Source organism: Amblyraja radiata, chromosome 5 (assembly GCF_010909765.2).
Source record: "Amblyraja radiata isolate CabotCenter1 chromosome 5, sAmbRad1.1.pri, whole genome shotgun sequence".
NCBI classification, from domain to species: domain Eukaryota; kingdom Metazoa; phylum Chordata; class Chondrichthyes; order Rajiformes; family Rajidae; genus Amblyraja; species Amblyraja radiata.
This window is the reverse complement of record NC_045960.1, coordinates 36,907,245-36,932,640: the sequence shown is the minus strand read 5'-3', so window position 1 is coordinate 36,932,640 and position 25,396 is coordinate 36,907,245. Positions and strand designations below refer to the sequence as shown.

At 43.1% G+C, this 25,396-nt stretch overlaps 1 protein-coding gene across 3 annotated transcripts in view; it reads right to left on the bottom strand.

Moving 5' to 3' along the window:
* Positions 1 to 25,396, bottom strand: part of usp45 (ubiquitin specific peptidase 45) — a 95,357-nt gene that overhangs the window by 15,832 nt on the left and 54,129 nt on the right. Inside the window, exons 9-15 of one of the 3 annotated variants that reach the window (XM_033021032.1) lie at positions 24,360 to 24,447; positions 14,864 to 14,945; positions 14,462 to 14,553; positions 11,852 to 11,908; positions 6,865 to 7,540; positions 5,287 to 5,384; positions 3,414 to 3,500 (exon numbers count right to left, since the gene is read on the bottom strand). In XM_033021032.1, coding sequence (XP_032876923.1) covers positions 3,414 to 3,500; positions 5,287 to 5,384; positions 6,865 to 7,540; positions 11,852 to 11,908; positions 14,462 to 14,553; positions 14,864 to 14,945; positions 24,360 to 24,447 — 1,180 coding nt within the window. Of the gene's footprint in view, positions 1 to 3,413; positions 3,501 to 5,286; positions 5,385 to 6,864; positions 7,541 to 11,851; positions 11,909 to 14,461; positions 14,554 to 14,863; positions 14,946 to 24,359; positions 24,448 to 25,396 lie in introns of those variants that run through there. The other 2 variants (XM_033021031.1, XM_033021033.1) reach the window with 2 other exon arrangements.

Sequence of the window (25,396 nt, the reverse complement as noted above, 5' to 3'; positions counted from 1 at the left end):
AGATCGCATCCACTGTTGATCTGTTGTGGTGGTAAGCGAACTGCAGTGGGTCCAGGTTTTTGTCGAGGTAGGAGTTGATTTGCTCCATGATCAGCCTCTCAAAGCACTTCATCACCACCGGCGTTAGTGCCACTGGTCGATAGTCATTGAGGCACGTCACCTTACTCTTCTTGGGCACCGGTATAATTGATGCCCTTTTTAAGCAGGTGGGGACCTCAGACCTCAGAAGTGAGAGGTTGAAAATGTCCTTAAAAACCCCCGCCAGTTGGTCCGCACAGGTTTTTAGAACACGACCGGGTATACCATCAGGACCAGGTACTTTTCGGGGGTTCACCCCTCTGAAGGATTTCCTGACGTCGGCCTCTGTGACTGAGACTGAAATGCCGTCACAGCGAGTGGGGGATCGGGAAGGCACATCAGTATTCTCCCTGTCAAAGCGTGCGTAAAACACATTGAGCTCGTCAGGGAGTGATGTTTCACCGACATTCGAGCTGCCTCCTGGTTTTGCCTTGTGGGAGGTGATTGCATTCAGGCCCCGCCACAGCTGCCGAACATCTGTCTCATCCTCCAGTTTGAAGCAGAGTCCCTTTTGGCCTTTTTGATGGCCTTACCAAGGTCGTATCTGGACTTAATGTAGGCCACTGTATCATCGGACATGAATGCCCTGTGTCTGGACTTTAGAAGAGTGCGGATCTCAAAGTTCATCCAAGGTTTCTGATTGGGAAACACTCGGAAGGTTTTTGTAGGGATGCAGTCCTCCACACATTTCTTTATGAAATCTGTAACGACTGTGGCGTATTCGTTCAAGTCCGTTGCCGAGTCCTTGAACATTGCCCAGTCTACAGACTCCAAACAGTCCTGGAGTTGTTCTTCTGCCCCCCCCCCCCCCTCGACCAGCTCTGTGATGTCCTCACTTCTGGGGGTCCCACTTGCCTGCGCTTGGTCCATATCCTTCCAAACCTGTCCTATCCATGTACCTGTCTAACTGTTTCTTAAACTATGGGATAGTTCCAGCCTCGTGTGAAAAAGTTACCCCTCGGATTGCTATTAAATATTTTCCCCTTCACCTTGAACCTATGTCCTCTGGTCCTTGATTCCCCTACTCTGGGCAAAAGACTGTGCATCTACCCGATCTATTCCCCTCATGATCTTGTGTACCTCTATAAGATCTCCCCTCATCCTCCTGCGCTCCATGGAATAGAGACCCAGCCTACAGCCTCTCCCTACACCCTCCAGTCCTGGCGACATCCTCGTAAATCTTTTTTGAACCATTTCAAGCTTGACAATATATTTCCTATAACATGGTGCCCAGAACTGAACACAATATTTATGTATCTCTAAAATTAGCCCCCACTATACTTGGGAATAGAGAATTTCAGAAATTCACGACCCTCTGCATAAAGGAAATTTCTATGACCTTGATTTTAAATGATCTTGAACTATATTCCTTCATTTGCGACTCTTCTACGAGCAAAAACATCTCACCTACCCTGCTTGTTTTTTCTAGCAATTTCCACTTTCTATTTTTTTCTTATCTTACTTGCATTGTTAGCCAGCAACTTACCATTAACAACTCATCACACAGATCTAAAAGTTTAATGTGCTGAAAACTGGAGACACAAGAAACTGCAGATGTTGGAATTCTGTGCAAAACATAAAGTGCAGGAGGAATTCGGTGGGTCAGCAATATCTGTGGAAGAAATGGAAAGACAACATTTTGGGTTGGGACACTTCTCGGACTAAAGAAGAGTCCCGACCCGAAACATCGTCTGTCCATTTCCTGCATAGATGTTGTCTGGCCTGCATTCCTCCAGCATTTTATGTTTTGCTCATGTTCTGTTAACATTAAGCGGAGCCAATTTGACTCATTCCCAACACAGATGCTCTCTTTGGTCTACACATCACACCAGGGACGTGCGGTCAGGGGAGGCAGAGCCTCACCTGTCATATTCCCAATGAAAATAGTTGTTAAGAAAAGTAAAGAAAAATAATAATAAAATAAAATAAATGTAATGATTTTTCCACTGATCTGTTATAAATGTCATTTTTATATGAATAATCATTTTTTATAGTCAAAATCGCCAAATTTGTTCGCTCCGCTGCAAATACAGGGAGAGATGAGATGTGAGGCAGCGAGGAGCTGAGCTGAGTCTCCCCTCTGATTGCGCAACCCCTCAGAAACTGGATGGAGCGCGGGCAATAAGCGTGTGCCTGTTACTATCTCTCTGTATGTCACCAATGTAATATGTGTAAAGCCCTTCATTACATGTCCCCGTCTTCCATAGTCCAGGTAACTTATTTCACGTATAAAGATATTAAATTTATGCTCGCCATAAAACTGCAATGAAAAAGCTCCAGGGGAGGCACACCTGCCTCACTGAGCCCAGTGGAGGGAGAGCGAGCGTCAATTACGTAGACTCAGCCCATGTAATTGACGCTGCCTCACTCTCCCTCCACGTTAGCTAGCTTCAGCAGCAGCGGTGCAGCACTAGATTCCACCGCTGGAGGCGCTGACTTTCCAGCCGCAGGCGGCGCTGACTGGTAGGTTGATTTGTCGATTTGTAGCGGCCGATTCAGAGGCTCTGGGCCGTGGAGAGCTCCCAATTGGGCCACGCGCCTAAGGGGGCCCCTCGCTGGAGTAACGTACTCGCGGCTCGGGTAGATCTACCCCGGGTGGAGGGGGGAGAGAGGGGTGCAGAGAGAGTAGAGGGGTGGAGGGGGAAGTAAGAGGTAAACGGGGAGGGGGTGTGAGGGGGAATGGAGAAGGGGGAGAGGGGGAGGTGGGTCGTTCTCTCACGGTCCCGGGGCAACGTTCCCGCCCCTCCAGTCGCCGTGCTTCACACACACAGCCCCGGCTCCACCCCTCTCTCTCCCCGGGGAGACACGGTGATCAATACAGGGAGGGCCGGGCCACTGATTCTAGCCAGTGCCTCCCCAGCCATTTACCTCACCGCACGTCACTGCATCACACATCTACTGTCTGAAAATTAACTTGCATCTTTCTCTTTCCCAGTTCTAATGAAAGTTTGCAAATCTGAACTACAAACTGGTTCTCTTTCCACAGGTAGTGCCCGACCTGCTGAGTTTTCCCCACATTTTTTTTTGCTTTAGTTTCAGATATCGAGCATCTGCAATTTTTTGGGGATATTCTTTTGATTGAAATCTACCTTGTCATGTCCCCAGAGGATCTTATGCGTTTCAATATGACTACCCCTCATTCTTCTAAACTCCAATGATATACACCCAATAAGTTGTGTCTCTTTTGATGAATCAATCCAAATAGCTAGATTTGTACTGAACCTCTTTCGATGGCATGAAAACATACTGATCAATTGAACAGATGTGTTATAAGGATTACATTAAGGTAAATTGGAAATAAAGCTTGTCAAAAAAAGTGTGTGCACAGAACATACCTTGCAGTTGGTTGAACAGAACGGTGCCAAATCCAGTACTAAAGGGAAATCCACGTGTTTATTAACTTTCCGCAAACTCAAACCTGCCTGACATGGAACATAAAACTTTTTAAAGTAACTGAACCTTCAATTTATGATAACTATAAGGTGAAACTTTTTTAGAAACGTCATTCCAATTTAAAACAAATCCTTAAAGATCATAGTCCTGTTCACAATGGGATCCATGTAAGACATAATCTAAAAATAGATTAGTGTGTACACATTTAAACAGCTTACATTATGAAGGCTCTCCACAGCATGAAGAATATGCAGAAGACGTTCATGGACATAATTTAAAGACAGGGAGGTTTTAGGAAGGGGGCAAGACAAGATAAATCTGTGTTTCTCACCACAGAGTTAAGTGATCGAACAGATGTGTTATTAAGTTTTCATAACGGTAAATTGGAAATAATGCTAATCAATAATTTGAGATCAAATTGATGAAATTTTAAGCTCATACCAGCTCATACCAGAATTTTTTTCTGTTTTTTTCTGCAAAAGTTTGTATTTATAAAACTCCTTGAACACATGAACTGTGCTTGTTATGAAGGAAGATGAGCACAAAATTAACTTGGTAAAATGAGCTAGATTTTAAAGAGTAATAAAGTTGGAAAATGTGCTATAGCGACAGAAAGGTTTCAGAAGAATTTTAAGTTTAGAGATTCAGGGTGGAAACTGGCCCTTCGGCCCACCAAGTCGGCGCCAATCAGTGATCTCCGTACACTAGCACTAGGGACAATTTATAATTTTTACCGAAGCCAATTAACCTACAAACCTGTAAGGCTTTGGATTATGGGAGGAAACCGGAGCATCCGGAGAAAGCCCACGCAGCCATGGAGAACATGTACAAAATCCGTATAGACAACACTTGTAGTCAAGGTCGAACCGGGATCTCTAACGCTGTAAGGCAGCAACTCTACTGCTGTGCCACCTTGCGGCCCTTGATAGTTCTAGAGTTTTAGATCACCTGAGAACAGCAGCTTAGAAATATTCAGTTTACTCAAAGGGCAGACCCTGAGGAACATTGATAACTTGGGAGGTTTGTATGCTTGGAGAAGATTAAAAGGGGTAAAACATTAGACTTGTAACAAGTTACCACGTAGAAACTAATTTTAAATAACCTCAGATTTACTCAGAAATAGAGATATTGTCCAGCTATATCTTGGAATTATTAGGTATATATTTAAGCAGAAGGACATTAGATTATGGAATAGGATAGAGGGAACAGAAATAGAAGCAAAATCATGCAAGTGCACCAAAGTATTTGGGAAATAATTATTTCTGACAAATGAAAATGAGAAAAGGGGAATATGATTACCTATTTTTGTTATGAGGCACATAGAAACAATAGAACCAATTACTTTCTTCCACACTGTAAAATGTGCTGATTTGATTTCTTGTTTTGTTTTTATTGGTGCAAGGATAGGCACATGGAAGTGCAGGGAATAGAGGGATAAGGATCGTGTACAGGCAGATGAGATCAATTTAACTTGGCACCATGTTCAGAACAAACCATTTTGCCAAATGGCCTGTTCCTGTGCTGTACTGTTCTATGTTCTATGTATGGAATTTAATTTTAAACCAATAATCTGTAATTATACACCATATTTTGTTACTTTGAATAAAAAAATGTCAGGAATGTCTTGAAATAATTTAAAAAATAATTTAAATACTTAAATCTAGAGTCCAATTACTGAACAAATATTTGGTTTTGCTTAAATAAATTTATACATGCAAATGTCTGAGAAATTTTAATCTAAAGGGCGATTTATCTTATGAAGTGCAGACTCAAAATTATTAAACATGAAAATAATAAAAATAAACCTGATATTACCTGGTGAAACCTTTTAAGGTGAAGATTTAATATAGGTGGGACAGCCGAGATCAACATTTGCTTCCGAGCATTTGTATATACATGTTCTGATTTCTTTTCTATTGAAAGGAAAGATATTTAACGTAAAAATGAGCATTAATGTGAAATATAAAAATCTTTACTCAGGTAACAAGAAGAGTAGCATTTACTACAAAGCTTCCAAATATTTATAAAGATTATTTGGCACACATCATCCTAACCTGTAACATATACTGCAAGTTCTTAAACAACCCCAGGTCAAAATCCATTGTAGAAAACCACCCACTGTCAGGTTATAAAGGAATTAGGAATAATCAATACCAAATATCAGTAATATCCTAAATCGAGAAAATAAGTAGCAGGTCAGCATTATTTTATATGAATATGATTAAATAATTCAAGGGAAGTAGAAACATAGAAAATAGGTGCAGATGTAGGCCATTCGGTCCTTCGAGCCAGCACCACCATTCAATACGATTATGGCTGATCATCCAGAATCAGTACCCCGTTCCTGCTTTCTCCCCATATCCCTTGATTCCGTTAGCCCTAAGAGCTATATCCAACTCTGTCTTGAATACATCCAGTGAATTGGCAGAGAATTCCACAGATTCACAATTCTCTGGGTGAAAACGTTTTTCCATAATCTCGGTCCTCAATCGCCTACCCCTTATTCTTAAACTGTGACCCCTGGTTCTGGACTCCCCCAACATTGGGAGCAATTTTCCCGCATCTGACCTGTCCAATCCCTTAAGAATTTTATGTTTCTATAAGATGCCCTCTCATCCTTCTAAATTCCAGTGAATATAAGCCCAGTTGATCCATTCTTTCATCATATGTCAGACCCACCATCCCGTGAATTAACCTGGTCAACCTACATTGCACTCCCTCAGTACCAAGAATATCCTTCCTCAAACAAGGAGACCAAAACTGCACACAGTGATGATGCGGTATCACCAGGGCCCTGTACAACTGCAATAGGACCTCCTTGCTCCTGTACTCAAATCCTCTCGCTATGAATGCCAACATGCCATTTGCTTCACTGCCTGCTGTACCTGCATGCTTACTTTCAGTGACTGATGTGCAAGGACACCTAGGTCTCGTTGCACCTCCCCTTTTCCTAATCTGACACCATTCAGATAATAATCTGCCTTCTTGTTCTTGCCACCAAAGTGGATAACCTCACATTTATCCTCATTATACTGCATCTGCCATGCGTCTGCCCACTCACCCAACCTTTCCAAGCTTTATGTCATCCACATACTTGGAGATGTTACATTTAATTTCTTTGTCTAAATAGTTAATATATATTGTAAATAACTGGGGTCCCAGCACTGAGCCTTGCGGCACCCCACTAATCACTGCCTGCCATTCTGAATAGGACAGGTTAATTCCTACTCTTTGCTTCCTGTCTGCCCACCAATTCTCTATCCATGTCAATATCCTACCCCCAATAACATGTGCTCTAATTTTGCACATTTAAAATTCTTGTGAGGGAACATTAATGCAGCAATGGATATTTGCAGATAAAATAGATTTTTCTGGCATTTCCACATCACCCACCTGCTGACTGAGTCTTCTTGTGCTGTTTTTGTTTTTTCTCTGTACATTTTTCACACAACAGTTTGTTGTTACCCATTAGAAGATCTATGGATGTGAACTGGGCAAGACAAGACTGGAGTGAACATTCCTTAGGTCTGGCTCTGTAGCTCCGGGTCAGTGTTTGAAAAGCTGTAACGGTGTTTCTTGAAACAATAGATTTTTCTTTTGTGTCTTGAATGCTGAATGAAACATTGTCATTCTGTTCCTCAAAAACTGAATCAATAATTATTTTTTCTTTTTTGGTACAGCCAAGGTTGAGTTTTGATATCCCATTAGAAATGGAATCACTATAGTTAAAGTCTGAGTGTTTGAATTGCACTGAATTACCAAAGTTAGAATCAGTGCCACAACTCAGGGATTCCATCGATTTTGAAGGGTTCTCAGGCTCTGATGCTTCAGTGTCTGCATCGTTGCTTCTATCTGACAGATTGTTTCTATCTGACTGATTCCCATCTTTATCACTACCTTCTGACTGACTTAACTTGTTGCCGTCTACTAGATTAGAGCAATGAAGTGTCTGGTTACTCTCCTCCTCATTGTGTCCATTACTTAGTTCTGCCGAAGCTTGCCAACTCCTCTCTTCATTATCTGTTGATTTCTTTATTCCCTTTATCCTTTGTTTGTTGACATAGCCCTGCTATAAATACAATATTGAAAATTGTTGGTATGTTGTGTTAAAAATCTTAACTTGAGAATATCTCAGAATAAAACAGAAAAACCACAAAGAATAGTGAGAAATTAAATTTTGAGAGATCCTTTTGCTTTAGGAAGATACATTATAATTTGTCATGTCACACAGATAGCTTACTGTGTCAGAATGGCCTATGTTTGAGCAACTATTTAGAGGCTTTTAGTTGGCTATTTTATAGAGGAATTACTGCTAATCTGGTTTAAGTATTTTTACACAAAAACAGTCACTCCAAGATGACTTCCATATCAATACTGAAGGTCTCCACAGTGCTGGAAATCTGAAATACAGAAAATGCTGAAACACTTAAGGGCCTGTCCCACTTAACTGTCTTTCACGCGCCATTTACGTGACCTGCTAGCGTGTGGGTAGCGCGGGGACGGGCGCATGGAGTGGTGTGGAGGAGTGTGGAGTGGCGTGGAGGAGTGTGGACTTCGTCCTGCACTAAATCTTCGTGCGCCACCGGCCTGTTGCGTAACTGACGACCAAAGTGGGACAGGCCCTAGACCCTGGCGCGACGCGACGTCTCACCTCCAACAGCAGCAGAAGCAGGCTAACGATCGTCGAACTCAGCCTGGGGCTCACGGCCATTGCAGATCCGGATCCGCCCCCACTCCTAATCCCAGAACGGGACCAAGACGATTGAAGATAGACACAAAATGCAGGAGTAACTCAGCGGGACCGGCAGCATCTCTGGAGAGAAGGAATGGATGACGTTTTGGGTCAAGACCCTTCTTTCAGACTGAAGAAGAGTCTCGACCCGAAACATCATCCATTCCTTCTCTCCAGAGATGCTGCCGGTCCCGCTGAGTTACTCCTGCATTTTGTGTCCATCTTCAAATGACGTCACGCGCTCCAGACGGCTGTGCGGGCACATGATGATGTGCGCAACTCTCGCGGGACCGTCGCTCGACCGTCACTACCGGCCTGTCGCGTAAGTGACGGCCCAAGTGGGACAGGCCCTTAAGTCTATCTGCCTGACCTGCTGAGTGTTTCCAACATATTCTGTTTCCAATCCAGCTATCATTATGTATTCACTTTGTAATATTAAGTTGCCATTAAAAAATCTAATGTTAATTCAAAGTTAAATATTGCAGATGCTAGATTTCTGAAATAAAAACAAAAAATAATGGAGAATTCAGCCATTCAGATTGCATCTGTAGAGAGGAAGCAACAGAGAACTGTGGAGTATCCAAGTTATTCCACAAATGAGAAACCTCGTTGATAATGATTTGTGGGGTGCCGCAAGGCTCAGTGCTGGGACACCAGTTATTTACAATATATATTAACGATTTAGACTAGGGAATTAAAAGTAACATCTTCAAGTTTGCAGATGACACAAAGCTGGGTGCCAGTGTGAGCTGCGAGGAAGATGCCATGAGGCTGTAGGGTGAGTTGGATAGGCTGGGTAAGTGGGCAGATGCATGGCAAATGCAGTATAATGAGGATAATGTGAGGTTATCCACTTTGGTGGCAAGAACAAGAAGGCAGATTATTATCTGAATGGTGTCAGATTAGGAAAAGGGGAGATGCAATGAGACTTGGGTGTTCTTGTACATCAGTCACTGAAAGTAAGCATGGAGGTACAGCAGACGGTGAAGCAAATGGCATGCTGGCCTTCATAGCGAGAGGATTCGAGTATAGGAGCAAGGAGGTCCTACTGCAGTTGTACAGAGCCCAGGTGAGACCGCATCAAGAGTATGTGTGAAGTTTTGGTCTCCTTGTTTGAGGAAGGACATTCTTGCTATCGAGGGAGTCACCAGATTAATTCCCGGGATTACGGGACAGACATATGAGGAAAGAATGGGTCGACTGGGCTTGTATTCACTGGAATTTAGGATGAGAGGGGGCACAGTTTAAGAATAAGGGGTCGGTCATTTAGGATTGAGATTAAACTAAGTGGGACCCGTTGGGTCCCAGTCACATGGGATGCCTGGTCTCCCAACGCAACCCGTTCCCCAACGCAATATTCCACCACACACCCATAGCCCCTAACTGCGCATGCACGGCTCATTTCCCCACATCCCCGAGTACTGCCTCCCCCTCCTCTTCATGTGTGGGAGGGGAGGAGGGAAGTGGCGGGGGGGGAATTGCGGTGGGAGGGGAGGAGGGGGAGTGTGGACGGGGAGGTGTATAAAGGGGGGGAGGGTGGTGTGGGGGGAGGGAGCGTGTGGGGGAGGAGGGGTGTGGTGGGAAGGGGGTGTGTGGCGGGGGGGTGTGGGAGGGGCGAGGAGGGATGTGGGAGGGGGGGTATGTGTGGGAGAGGGGGTATGTGTGGGAGAGGGTGTGTGTGTGGGAGGGGATTGTGTGTGTGGGGGGGTTGTGGGGAGGGAGGGGTGTGCGGGCGGAGGAGTTATGGGGAGGAGGGGGGGGATTGTGGGGAAGAGGGGTGTGTGGGTGGGAGGGGGTGTGTGGGGGGAGAGGGGTGTATGGGGGGAGAGGGGTGTGTGGGAGGAGAGGGGTGTGTGGGGGGAGAGGGGTGTATGGGGGGAGAGGGGTGTGTGGGGGGAGAGGGGTGTGTGGGGGGAGAGGGGTGTGTGGGGGGAGAGGGGTGTGTGGGGGGAGAGGGGTGTGTGGGAAGTGAGCTCGGAGAAAAGACAGGGGAGGAAAGGGGAGCATCACTGGGAGGGGGGGAGGAGCCAGCGAGGGGGACCAGAGGGGTAGTGACTGGAATTGGCGGTGCGATGGTTGCTGGTCGTTCTCCTCTGCCGGGATCAGAGTCTCCGCTTTCCGTTTGGCGACATCTCCGACTCCGGGCTGGGCTGGGTCTCCGACTCTGGGCTGCTGCTTGGGGCGGGGCTGCTTCGGGTCCCTCCGAAAGTCCGGTTGGAAACCTCTGCCGGCCATCCTCAGCTCCACTAAAGACGCGATGGCGCAGGAAGGGGCGGACCATCCCGGGAGTGACAGGGGAAGAGACTAATCCGCGTGACACTGGAAGGGAGAAGAGATCGATCTGCGCACGCGTGTTTTTTAAGATTTTAAAATCTCGCTAACTTTTACGCCATTCAATCAATCTGAACGAAACTCGGTGCAATCGTCGCATAGGAGAACGGTGAGTTAACTGGCGAAAAATCGTAGCGCTATCACGAACCGTTTTTGCGCTAATAGAATGACCGCCAAACCAGAAGATAACAAGATCAGAGTTTTAGTTATGTACAGATAGATGAGGAGAAAAAATTTCACCCAAAGTTGTGAATCTGCGGAATTCTCTACCACAGAAGGCAGTGGAGGCCAATTCTACCACAGAAGGCAATGGCCAATTCACTGGATGCTTTCAAGAGAGAGTTAGATTTAGCTTTTTGGGCTAAAGGAATCAAGGGATATGGGGAAAAAGCAGGACTGGGTACCGATTTTGGATGATCAGCTATGATCATATTGAAGGGCTGAATGGCCTATTCCTGCACCTATTTTCTATGTTTCTATGATAAGGCTGCCAAACCTAACCAAAGAACAACCACTAAGTAAAAGTAGTCCGGCAGCTTCCGACAGCAAGGAAATAAGATTCCAGAAGCAAGATGATCAGATCTACTGATTATGTGCAGCATTTTCTGTTCTTTTTTTTCTTTATTTAAAAAGACTATTAGCTATTTACGGGATGTTGGTTATTAAGTGGATGTTTAGAATAAAGATTTAATTTTTTCTGAAAATTTAAAGTTTAAAAAAACCCAGAAAGTGGTTGCTGAACTGTTGAAGGAGCTTGCTTGGCTTCAAGGATTCAACTAACAGTACATTAATCAGTGTTTCCCTTGGAATATGGCACAATGCGGAGAATGTGCAAAAGTCACAAAGAGTACATGCTCCATGAACACCCGCAAGGAAAATGCACAAGGTGCCTGCATTTTAAGAACTGCCTTACTAAGTGTGGTTAGCATAAACTGGGAAATGAAATCATTATAATGAGCCATCAGCATGAATTTTGTAGTAAGTTCAACAAATCTGATCAATTATCCTGTTATACTTGTAATAGCTATATTATTAAATTATTAGGTAAATACCAATATGAAATGGAAAATAGATAACAGATCAGCACCAAATAGGGATTACAAGAGAAATGGACACATACTTTGTATATAAACACACAATTTAAATTGGTAGCCTAGATTTACCACAAGCAGGGAATAAGGCTCATTATGGTGCCAAACCCCAAAAGTGGTAGCTACCGAGTAAACAAACTGCAAACAATGCTCGAGAAGATCTAAAAAGCCGAAAGATGATAAATGCTTCATTTACTTTGCACACAAAAACAAAAAGTTTTCTTACCCTTTCTTCAACAATGGGAAGAGAAAGATCGATAAATGGCTCTTTAACAGATGAAATCTAAAATATTTAAAAGTTTGTAAATAAAAGATAATAGAACTATATAAAAAATATTACAGTTCACAACACGGGACAAATCATATATAAACTCTATATGAAACAAATGCCTAAAATTAGGCTACATTGTAGTGTAGTCCTTATTTGAAGAATTAAGGGGCTGTCCCACTTGGGTGACCTAATTGGCGAGTTTAGAAGAGTTTGAAAAAATGACATGTTGAAGACCTCCTTCGACTATGTTGAAGACCAACTTCAACTAGCTACGACTAACTTCGGGAAAATTGGACACTGAATAGTGGAGAGTGAAGACGACCTCCTTCGACTATGATGAAGACTATCTACGACTTCCTTCGACTACCCTCGATTACCTACGACTAAATGTTTTTTGTGTTTCTTTGTGTGTCTTGTGTGGGGGGTGGTGTGGGGGGTAAGGGGGAAATTATTTCGGTCGCCTCCTCCATGGAGAGGCAACTTTTTCCAGGTCGCCTCCCCCGTGGCCTAACAGCGAGGATCGGGCGGCCTTTCCCGGAGACGCGCCCGGGGCTTCAGTGGCGGGCGCAGTGTGGACTCTCGGTGTGGAGCGGGCGAGCCCTCGCTGGGGCTCGCCGGAGGGGAGCGCTCCGTTTCGCTGGCCCGCGGCAGCCGGCAGCCTGAAGCCGCGGTCTGCAGAGTTTCAGCTGGCGCGGCGTCTACAGCCCGGGATCCCTCATGGGGGACCCGGGGGGAAGAAGGAGCTCCGAATGCCGGCCCGCGGCCAACTTCTACCGCGGACCCGGCGTGGACTTACCATCACCCCTGGAGGGGAGCTTCGACCGCCGGCCCTGCAGTCTGCGGTGCTTCTGGCTGCGGCGGGGACTTTAAATCTTCGACCGCCGGCCTGCGGCGTACACCAACCTAAAGCCGCGGTCTCCGGTGGGAAGAGCCGATCCTGGACTGACTCTGGACCCGACCACGGGGGGAAATGGAGGAGGACTGGCCAAATTTTGTGCCTTCCACCACAGTGATGAATGCTGTGGTGGATGTTTGTGTTAAATTTTTATTGTGTATTGTGTGTTCTTTATTATTGTACCGCTGCTGACAAATTCATTTCACTTGCACTTTATGTGCAATGTGACGAATAAAACTGATTGTTGTTGTTGTTGACTAACATGCCGACCTACTACCACTAAACCTACAAGTAAAAAAAGTATCGATTTTATCCATGGCGACCTTTTTATACTCGCAGGCATTTTTTAACATATTGAAAAAAACGCCGCGTCCTAGCTGAGGCCTCGAGTACGCGGAGACCACTCTCGAGCTTTAAGGAGAGTTAGGAAGACCTCCTACGACCTCGTGTCGACCATGCTGTGAGTATGAGTTGAGGGCAAACTCACCAGAACTCGCGGATTAGCTCGCCCAAGTGGGACAGGCCCTTTAAAATTGTGTATAACATATTATCACTGTACTGGAAATTCAATTTTCCCCCCCAGGTTTAGTCGAATACTTTTTTTAGTGAAATAACTAAGGACAGTTACATATGGCTACTGAACTCTTTAACAGTGTAATTATTACAGATTTACCAGAAAATAACCTTGTTGATCAAAGGAAATCCTATGCACAATGTAAAATATAGAATTTATGATGTTGTTTGCTTTACAAGTATGAGGGACTCAATATGTACTGAAGTGCCAGCTTTTACCATTGAACATACTGCAGAATTGTTCAAAGTGTCGCCCAAACTCAAAATGATATAATTTTATCATGCTGCAGATGCCTCATAGCTGTAAGTTGCAACCCTAGTTGCTATACTTTTGCAATATACTACAAAATTCTTCTAATCCTGAACAGAATTAGGCCATTTGGTTCATTGAGTGTACTCTGCCATTCAATCATGCCTTATCTATCTTTCCTTCGCAACCCCATTCTCCTACCTTCTCCCAGTAACCTTTGACACCAATCAGGTATCGGTCAATCTCTGCTTTAAAAATACCCAACGACTTGACCTCCACAGCCACCTGTGGCAATGAATTCCACATATTCACCATTCTCCCCATTGTGCCATACTCCAAGGGAAATAAAGAGATATAAAAATATGAATGGAGAACAATCTTCACCCCTTCATTCTTCCAAACTCCAGCGATTACACACCCTGTGCTGTCAAATGCTCATCGTATGTTAACCCAATCATTCCTGGGATCTCTCTCATATAGCTCCCCTGGACCATCTCCAATGGCAGCACATTCCTCCTCAAGTCCTTCTGCAGACTCCCTGCTTCCTCTACACTACCTGCCTCTCCACATCTTCATATCGTTTGCAAACTTGGCCCCAAAGCCATAAATTCCATCATATGCATTGCAACTACAATAAAGAGCAAAAGACTGCAAAAGTATTTACTTCTACCCATGATAAGATTACGACACAAGGTTTAATAATAGATATTTACCAAACAATTCTATATTTCCCACATTTTACATTTACTTAGGTGCTACATTTAATCATGAGTGAATACAAATACGAAACTAAAGCAAAATTATATTATTTTACATTGGAACACTATACAACTAACTAAATACTCACATGCAAGCATTCTTCACACATAACAGTACTGATCAACTCTCCAACAAAAATTTGGTTGATAAAATTCATCTTCACACCTTCTCTTCCGTATACTGCAATGGCATTATATTCTGTTAAATTTATCTGACGTTTCCCCTTAAACAAATGTTTTCAAGTTGATGATTTCAAAGTTTGACAATAAGTTCTAGAGGTTATAAATTGAAAACAACTATGGTTTATAAAAATATTCATGCACATTATTGGTTCAAATACCTAAAGGCTAATAATTATGATTTTAAAACAGAACCGAGCCAGTCTTTGCCATACGCAGGTTTCTGTGTTATTTCAACTGAAAAGGGTTTATCAGGTTTAAATTACCATAAATACAGTAGATGGCGCCCTTGAACTATACAAAATCTCTACCTTTTACTTTTTGTTTGGTTTCTTCATCAGCAGTTTTAACTGTTGGGCTGTTGAAGGCTTTTAAGATGGCACTCTGTATGCGCTGCATTAGGGGGAAAAAGTATATGCTTACAAATTGTTTCTGTTGAATACAAGTATATGGTCACAAATTGTTTCTATTGGATACAATATTGTACAAGTGATTCTTTTCTGCAATGTCAAAGGCACCTGAAAGTAGTTTGATTAGTTTTAGTTTAGTTTATTGTCAAGTGTATCGAGGTACAGTGTAAAGCTTTTGTTGCATGCTAACCAGTCAGCGGAAAGACAATATATGATTGCCATTCACAATGTAGATACATGATAAAAGGAATAACGTGAATAACCTTTAGTACAAGATAAAGCCAGTGTAGTCCGATCAAAGATAGTCTGAGGGTCTCCAATGAAGTAGTTTTAGAGAAACAGTGCGGAAACAGGCCGTTTAGCCCACCGAGTCCACACCGACCAGCTATCCCTGCACATTAGCACAAGCCTACACACACTTGGGACAATTTATACTTATACCAAGTATACAAACCCAAGCCAATTGACCTACAAACCTTTGGAGTGTGGGAGGAAACCAGAGATCTCGAAGAAAACCCATGAGGTCACAGGGAGAACGTACAAACTCCGTAAAGACAGCACTGGTAGTCGAGATCAAATTCAGGTCTCCAGCTCTGCAAGGCAGCAACTCTACCGCTGCACCACCGTGCCACCCTCCAGAGCATTATGTTCTTTCTTTTCAACACATCCCTCACAATTTCTCTGCTACTGAAAACTGTAACTCTCCTTCCCACTTCTGACATAAGGTCACTAATCTGTAACATTGACAATTTCTCTTTTCACGTATGCCGCTTGACCTGTTGTGCGTTTCAAGCATTTTCTGGATTAGATAGTTGTTCAAGACTGCTCTCTAGTTGTGGTAGGATGGTTTAGTTGTCTGATAACAGCTGGGAAGAAATGGTCCGTGAACAGATGGGAAGTCGGGAGAAGTGCGAGTGACCAGGATGCAACTCGTCCTTGATTATTCTGCTGGCCTTGCCTGGAGGTGTTCCTCCAAGTTTCTACTAGTCTATTTCATTGATCATGCCAAATAATTACAGTTTCAATACTACAGAACACAGCGCACAAAATGTGTAAGAAGGAACTGCAGATGTTGGTTTAAACCAAAGATGGACACAAAAAGCTGGTGTAACTCAACTTCTTCAGTCTGAAGAAAGGTCTCCACCCTTTCCTTCTCTTCAGAGATGTGTAGAGAGGTAGGGGGAAGTGGGTAGAGAAGGAGGGGGAGTGGGTGGAGGCAACACCTACCCAGGTTGTAGAGCAGCAGACTCCCCACCAGGCTCTGAGCCCGAGCCAGGCTGCGGCCGGCGTGGACCTGAGCGAAACCCGGAGCGATCTGAGGACGGTCAAAAGCAGCGGAGGGGCGGCCGATCGTGGCTTCCGCGAGGGGAAGCCCACCCACCCGCGTGACAGACGATCGGGCGGGGGAGGCGGAGAGGAGGTCGGCCCCCGTAATGGCCAGGTGTGATCGGGATCACCAGCGAGGAAAAGGTGTCACGATTCCCCGAGTCCCTGCGATCGACAGAGGAATCGCTGGTCTCCATAGACGGCCTCTCCCAGATGGAGTAATGTCCACCACGATCAACTTCCCATCGCGCTATCCCGCACCCTCTCCCGCGCGGAGATAACGGCTGCATCCGCAATGTTCTAGAACTTCAAGGAGCCCAGTGGAGCGCACAGCACGACCCGAGCAGCAGTTTAAAAACGCTAAGTGACAAATTTAAAGAAGAGAAATGTAAGAAGCCAAGACTGCAGAAGACAGAACAGGAGTGACATCACTCGCAGCGCGAGCAGGCAGATCCATTGTGACAGCGTGAGGAGAGGCAGGAAGGCAGAGCCATTGTGACATCATCAGCGAGACCATCTCGTTTATTTACCAAGTTATTTGAAATTCTTCATAAATAACTCATAAAATAATGCATCAACATTTCAGATGAGGCGATTTGTGACATCATGGCGTCAATCTCTATTGGAATATGTTAAAATCTCACCGTTAGCGCGTCGTCTTTTCGAAGAGATGTGAATCACAGATGAACAACGCGCACACACACACACACACACACACACACATCGACATCCAAGATCAGAGTTTAAAACATCGTGAGATCAGCAGATTGGTCTTCTTGCCTGTCATTCACCATGAAGGTGAAGCCCCTTCCGGCAGTCGCTGGAGAATAAAGGCTCGGAGGCGGGGCTGAGGCCGTGAGCACGTCCAGGAGCCACTCAGAATAAAGCTGAAGCAGCGGAGTGTGTGCTGTGTTCCGCGGGCTGGGGCGGGCTGTGTTCCGCGGGCGGGGGGCGGACTGTGTTCCGCAGATATCTCACCCCCCCTCTCCCACCCCTCCCCCACACTTCCCCCCTACCACCCACACCCACTCCCCTACCCCCACAACCCTGTGAAGTTCGGCGGACATTTAACATTACTGGTCGGTTATCCTTGGTTCTAAAAACTACTGCTTACGTTTTTTTCCCCCAATGAGCCAATGAAATTCACCGGTCAGCACTGGCTGCAACTTACAAGAACCCTCCTGGCAACCCATCTAGGGTACGAGAATTCTCGCTACTCACCATGGCGGCTTCATTTTGGTTGGCGCTCATTTTTCAACAGGTTGAAAAATTTGCGGCGACCATAATGAGGCCGCGACTCAGAATGCTGGAACTCCTCATGATCACGAAGGTGACTCCCCAGTAACCACCCGCGAACATGTGGCGACCATGTGACGTCTGCAGTCTCCTGCAGTCGCATGAAAAGTCGCCTAAGTGGGACAGGCCCATCAGGTCTTTTTTTGAAACTTTCTTTCTTCAGTCTATTCAGTGTAGTCAGGATAGCAGTTAGGATATTGATATACTCCTCCTGCAGGATGAGAGGTCAGGAAAACTTCCAGCATTCCTGAGTATTATACCTATTGGAAGTACGCCCACATGAGAGAACTGGATCTACAACTGGACGACCTCCTGATTGTCTGAGAGACTCGGGACTTCATAGATAGGAGTTATAGCGATAACACGCAAGGGTATGGGTGGAAAATAGACGGGTGATCACCTGGAAAGGGAGTAGGTAGAGAAGCAGGAACCCTGTGGCCATTTGCCTTGAAAACAAGTATACCCTTTTGGATGTTGGAAAAGAGAATCCGTTAATGGAAAGCAGAAGCAACAGTCAGGTCTCTGGCAACAGGCCAGGCTGCAAGGTGCAGTGGAGAAGGGTAAAGTCAGAGTGATAAAAGACTCATTGATTGGGGGACAGACAGGAGATTCTGTAGTTGCAAATAGGACTCCAGGATGGTGTGTTGCTTCTCTGGTGTCATGATCCTAGATATCTTGGAACAGCTGCAGAACATTCCAAAGAGGGAAGTGAGCAGCCAGAAGAAGTCGCTGTACACACTGGTACAAATGAGGGAGGTGGTAAAAGTGATGAGGTCCTGCAGAGTGATTATAGGGAGTTAAACAATAGGTTAAAGAGCAAGTCTTCAAGGGTAAAAGCTCCAGATTACACCTTGTGCCACGTGGAAGTGAGGGTAGGAACGGGAAAATAGAATAGATGAATGTGTGGCTGAGAAGTTGGTGCAGGAGGCAGGGATTCAGATTGCTGGACCATGGGATTTCTTCTGGGACAGAGGTGACGTGTACAAGAGATTGCATCCGAATTGGAGGGGTCCAATATCCTGGCAGACAGGTTTGCCAGTGCTACTAAGGACAGTTTAAATTAGATTGGGTAGGGGGACAGAATCCAATGTGAGGCTGGAAGTTAGTACAGAATTAATGACGTCGAGTTCATTCGACAGGATTGGCTAGAGCACAGCAGGGAGCCTGGAAAGACTGTTAGATTATATTGCATTATTTCAATACTAGAGGCCCAACAGGTAAAGTGGATGAACTAACTCAGGGCATGGATAGGTATGTGGTACAGGGACGTTGTAGCCATTGCAGAAATATGGCTCAGAGGAGGCAGGACTGGCTGCTTAGTGTTCTAGCGCACAGGTGCTACTGGTGAGTTAGAGGTGGTTGTAAAAGAGGAGGGAAAGTTATGCTGTTTACGAGAACATTGCAGCAGTAGTTTGAGATGGTATTGCTTAAGTGAAGCCATAGAAATAAAAAAGCTGAGAAATTTAAAAAAAGGGATAATCATCTTGTTGGGATTTTACTGCAGGCCTCCAAAGAGTCAAGAGTGATTAGAGGAACAAATATGGTGAGAAATTTAAGCCAGCTGCAAGACTAATATGGTTGTTACAGAGGGAGTTTTCAACTTGCCCAATATAGATGGGCACTGCTAGCGCCAAGTGCTTGGTTGAGGTAACATTTACTGTGCTTTCAGGAATGTTTCTTCAGACAATATGTAGAAGATGGCAAAGCTTAACCTACTCTCAGGGAATTGGGCAGGGAAAGTTACTGAAGTGTCTGTGGGTGAGCTTTTTGGGACCAATGACCACAGGTCTATTTGCTTTAAAATAGTTATGGTAAGGACAGGGCTGGTCCACAAGTTAAAGTCCTAAATTGGTGCAAGGGCAACTTTGATGGTATTAGACAGGAACATGCAAAAGTTGAGGCTCTGGTTAAGAATAAGTGGGAGGCATAGTTAGGAGCAATTTAGTGCATTCTTAGAGGAATATAGGAGTTTGAGGTGCTTTCATAAGAAGGAAATCAGGAGGGCAAAAAGGGAGCATGAGACTGCTCTGGCAGATAAGATTGAAGAGAATCCAAGGAGATTTTATAAATATATTAAGGGGGAAAGAGTAACTAGAGAAAGAATAGGGCTCCTCTAACAAATGTGACCATCTATGTAGTGGCTCATGTGATCATCTAACTATGAGCCATGGAAGATGGGCAACGTCCTCAATGAATATTTCTCCTGTTTTTACTGTGGAGAAAGACATGAAGATGAGGGAACGTGGGAAAGGTCATGCAACCTAACCTTCGAGAGTAGTCTACCATGCCGAACCTTATAAAAGACCTTGCTGAAGCCATAAGGTCGTAAGTGATAGGAGTAGAATTAGGCCATTCGGTCCTTCAAGTCCATTCCGCCATTCAATCATGGCTGATCTATCTCTCACTCCTAACCCTATTCTCCTGCCTTCTCCCCGTAATCTCTAATACCTGTACTAATCAAAAATCTATCTATCTCTATCTTAAAAATATCCACTGAAGTCTCTACAGCCTTCAGTAGCAAAGAATTCCACAGATTCACCACCTCTGACCAAAGAAATTTCTCCTCATCTCCTTCCTAAAAGAATGTCCTTTAATGACCTCTTGTCCTAGACTCTCCCACTAGTGGAAACATCCTATCCACATCCATTCTATCCAAGCCTTTCACTATTCTGTATGTTTCAATGAGGTCCCCCCTCATTCTTCTAAACTCCAGTGAGTATAGGCCCAGTGCCATCAAACGCTCATCATTGGTTAACATACTCTTTCTTGGGATCATTCTTGTAAACCTCCTCTGGACCCTCTCCAGGGCTAACACATCCTTCCTCGGGACCATATAGACAACTTTTAGGCCTTGCCCTTGTCAACCTTACTTACTGGTTACTTCTTCAAAAACCTCAGATCTTCCTCTGGACATAGTTAGAAATTTGATCCAGAGAGATAAAAGAGATGAATTACAGATGAGAATATAGAAGAATACGTAGGCCCTTCGGCCCTTCATGTTTGCACCAACCATACTGCCAATCTAACAAATCTCATCTGCGTGCACATGGTCTGTAACCCTCTATTCCCTGTTTATTCATATGTCTGCCTAAATGCTCTTAAACTTTGCTATCATATCTGCTTCAACCACCTTCACTGGCAGTGCTTTGCAGGCACCTAGTACATTCTGTGAAGATTCAATGTGATACAGAAATTTTAAGGGAGATTTATGAGGCGTGCTTGTTTTAAGTGTGGTCGGTGTCTGTAATGTTTGCCAGGGTAGGTTTACAAGGAGATATAATAGCTAAGGTTAAGAGGAAGAATCTTTCACTCAAGGGATTTAAATCTTTGGAATTTCCAGCTTCAGAGAACTATGGCTGCCTAGTTTCTCACTGCAAGGATTAAGATGATTAACAGATTCTTAGATACTAACTGCCTACAAGTGAAAAATTACCTGAAACTTTATTAGAAGAAAAGAATCAACATAACTAGATTCATAGCATTGTCCTACAATCACTTCAAATTGAAGTATGTCCCCAAATATAAATAGTCTATTAATACTCCTAAATATAAATTTGTGCAGGATACAATTAAAGCTAAATTCGACCTTACTTGTGATACATACATGCATACCAATTTGCAAATATGACCTGGTCAACAACTCTGTTCTGCATTTGCCCTTTTCATCCTATAACCAACAACATAGTCATACATAATTGCTCAGCTGAATACCCCAAATAGGTTTAGGCCTATCAACAGCCCCTTTTGTTAAAAATTGAGCACTGAACCATTTATTTGGGTCAAACAAAGACATCATCCCTGCATGGTCAACGTGCTAGTGACAGTGGTGAAAGACAGTAATTAATTAACAGCAGGCATCAACTACTTCCAAGCCACTGTATTAAATAATCTATTACAAATAATATTGGTAAAAAATGCCCTGCAGGACTTGTCGACTGTCATTCCCTCCATCATCTTTAAGTTGCCTGACATTTCTCCAAAACACAGTCAAATTGCATTTATGTTTCCACACTGAAATGGGAGCACACAGCTCAGAAATTTAGAGTTTTGACTGTAAAAGGCAAGTACTAAAACTGTGTTTCTTAGGAGACAAACACAGTCATCAAGTTTGAAGGGTTTTCTTAAGCTCACTAGCAGGGATAATTCATGCACGGTACAACATATCCTTCGTGGGGTTTTCTAAACAGCCTGAACAAGAGAATGTTCGTGGTGGTAATCCTGCTAAAGGATTCTGGTGGCAGGCACGTCGCTGCAGGCTCTCTCCCTCTCTCAACACCACATGGTTGTGACACTCCACAACAATAACTCGATTAACAGCTGTGGTGTTCCCAGGACAGACAATGCTGTGCTACTCGGGTACCCGCGGTTCTGACTGGCACAACTGTCACTGCTGCGTACTTTGAATAGATCCATAGACCTGCCAGTCTAATTTTGTCACACCGTCTAAAGTCCTTCAAATCATGTCTTTTTTCCCTGCAAGTCATCTCTCTCACTGCTCTGCTGAAGGATATATGGCAGCCACAATAATTTTCAGTTCAAATTGAAATTGTAGAGCATTGTGAGATTTTAAAAAACTTTAAGCAATCCTAGGTGTCATTCCATTATTGATGAGCACAAAAGTAAACAATTTATATAAACAATTATAATTGAAGTATAAAATTATATTTTGATATTTAATTGATATTGTACTGTAAAGGACCAGATTTTGTAAATCTTACTTCTCTCACATGGATCTCATCCATTCAAATATCCCAATGCTACTTCTATACTAAGACAGAAGGTAGAAGAACTGCTTGAAGGTCGTTGTGTGGTATCAGTACGTTGGTCAATAAAGGAGAATCGAGAATTACTAAAACGCCATTTCATTTTTCTCTCGCCAAAATAAAAAAGTAAATTTCCTGGCATTTTTCCAGCCAACATTTGCTATTGAGAACTCTCACTACGGACAAATTAAGGGAAACAACCTACTGGGATATTCTTTTTCAAAACCGATTCCCTGCATCATTTGCCCAATATAAAAAGAGCCTAGAACAAAATAGGAAGAAAATGCTTTTTTTAAATTTTATAGCTATTTTGAAATGTTTTGAAAGTAAGGGACTTTCACTCCAAATGTTGTTAAGCTGGGAAGGGTACAGAGAAGATTTACGAGGATGTTGCCATACTAGAGTCCGAGCCAAAGGGTTGGCTGGGATTCTGTTCCTTGGAGCACAGGAGGATGAGGTGTGATCTTAGAGAGGTGTATAAAATCATGAGAGGAATAGAAGTGGTTTTCAGTGTCTTAGCATGATCTTTTTTGTGAACTGCATCACTCATTATAAATCATTCAGTACAAGAACATCCAAGTCTGATCAAATAGGCTTTGGCCTGCTTACTGAATCTGCTTTTCATCTTAAGCTCATGTTAAGCAAAACTAGTAAATTAAAATATTTATAACTTCTATATCATTCTCTAACAAATTCTCTAGCTTCATATCAGTTTATGAAGCAAACTATTGAAATTTATCTTAAATGCATGTTAATACATACAAATCATATTAAAATGTTGTCCTTTCCTAATAAAATGTCATCTTATTCCCTTCTCACAATGCCAGTTTGGTCATTTGCTCAGGTTCAACTTTCTCTATTAGCAGATTTGATTTATTGAGAGGAAATTGAGATAATTAAATACAAATTGCGCAACAGTTGAATGAATCTAAGGTGTTATAACTTTATATTTATGTGACATTGTAAGAAATCATTTTGGTAACTGACAATCAGTAGCCACACCATTGATGTAAAAATATTAACTGCTATTTCAACCATCAGCAAGAAAATCAATGTACATCAAGACCATAAGTTCAATATTTGCAGTCAGCAGTGATGCAATAATCATTGTTGCAGACCTTCAATAAGCTCTCAAAATATATCTACAGTCGGTAGCATCATGATGATAACGTTGTCTCTGCTGGTGCAGAGCGAGCATGAAGGTGAAGCTGCTGCCTCACAGCTCCAGGGACCTTCGTGTGAACTTTGCACACTCTTCCTGTGACTACATAGATTTTCCTCCAGGTGCTTTTAATTTAATTGACTACTCTAAATTATCGTTAGTGTAGATGGGTTTTTACAGTGGAACTAGTTTGCCAATAGCATAGGTTTAAATCAATTCACATTACTTCTCTTGATTTTGTTGGAGAAGGCTACAAGCCATGTAGTTTGCAGACATGTGCTGAATTACATACCAACTTTGATTTTCGATCATAAATCAAGCTAATCTTAAAGTTGCCGTCAGTTCCATGGTGTAATGACGGCAGAGGCTGAGATGGTTTCAATGTTATTATACCACTAGATCTAGGCAATTAATCTAAAAGGACTAATTAGTTACAAAATATTATCCCCACAATTTTAGACAATAGATAATTAATTCTGGTTTTAACTGGGCAACACATCAAACAAATACTTTAACAATACGGAATTATGTGATCCCCACAGACTGAAGAAAGGTTTCAACTCGAAACGTCACCTATTCCTTTTCTCCAGAGATGCTGCCTGCCCCACTAAGTTACTCCAGCATTTTGTGTCTATCCATGTTATGCCAGTTCAGGTAAGAGAAATTAGCTTATTGGAAATTCATAAAACACTTCGCAAAAAATCTGGGATGTAGACAGCTTTCTTGGAATACAGCTTTCCCACGTCACGAGTGAGTTGCCTGCATCAATAATATGTAGATGATTTTTTTTAAACTGGATTTGATTTCCCTCTTTTAAAGAAGTGTTCATAGTAGTCTTGAAAATAATTACCTTAGTTTCTTCAATCTGCATGGCATCCAGTAAATAGTGAAGTAGTTCCTGACTGTCCTGTTGCTGGAAACCCCTAAAACGTGGTGCTCTGTTGGGCAGAGAAGGAAAACATATAGTAAAGCACCAATTTGTATTATAGTGTATAATACTAGCGTACAGCACAAAACAAATTTGATTAAAATGTCAGTTTAGGAGACAAACTATTTTAATAATGACAAAATGTATAACTTTAAAAAAGTAACATGACACTTATTCAAGTGTCCCCAAACTCTAAACCATTCACTTTTTGTGAAAACTGCAACCAAATTTAAACTTGTATTTAAAAGTAATACAATTTAATGCAGGCTTACAAAAAAAGGTACATTTTTGGAGATCCAAAACAACTGGAAAAACTAACTATGCAAAATCTTCTGGAAAGATGAGTGAATAATGTGCAAGATGTTTGTGCCTTCACCCACTGAAAAATATCTAAATTGCTGTTTGCTCATTGGTGCTGAAATAGTAATTGATCCTGCTCAATTTTCTCTGCATTCAGACAACAAAACAACAAAGGATTAGTCATACTTCTTAATTTGAGTATTGCAAGTGTTAACTCAACTAATGGGTTTTACAAAAGTTGCTGGCAAGCCCTGTACACATTGCCAATCCCTAATTGCCCTTGAGAAGATAGAAGCGAGTCGTATTTTCAAACTACAGTGGTGTTAGGGTGATTACATTTCCTTGGATTATTCTTGGATATTGATACAACGAAAGCATAGTGTATGGTTGTATACAGACCAACAAACAGCAGTAGGGAGGTTGGGGATAGCATCAAGCAGGAAATTAGGGATTCATGTAGCAAAGATACAGCAGTTATCACGGTGACTTTAATCTACATATAGATTGCGCCTAACAAATTGGTAGCAGCACTGAGGAGGATTTCCCAGATTGTATACGGGATGGTTTATTAAACCAATATGTAGATGAATCGACTGGGGACGGGCCATCCTAGACTGGGTATTGTGTAATGAGGAAGGATTAGTTAGCGATCTTGTTGT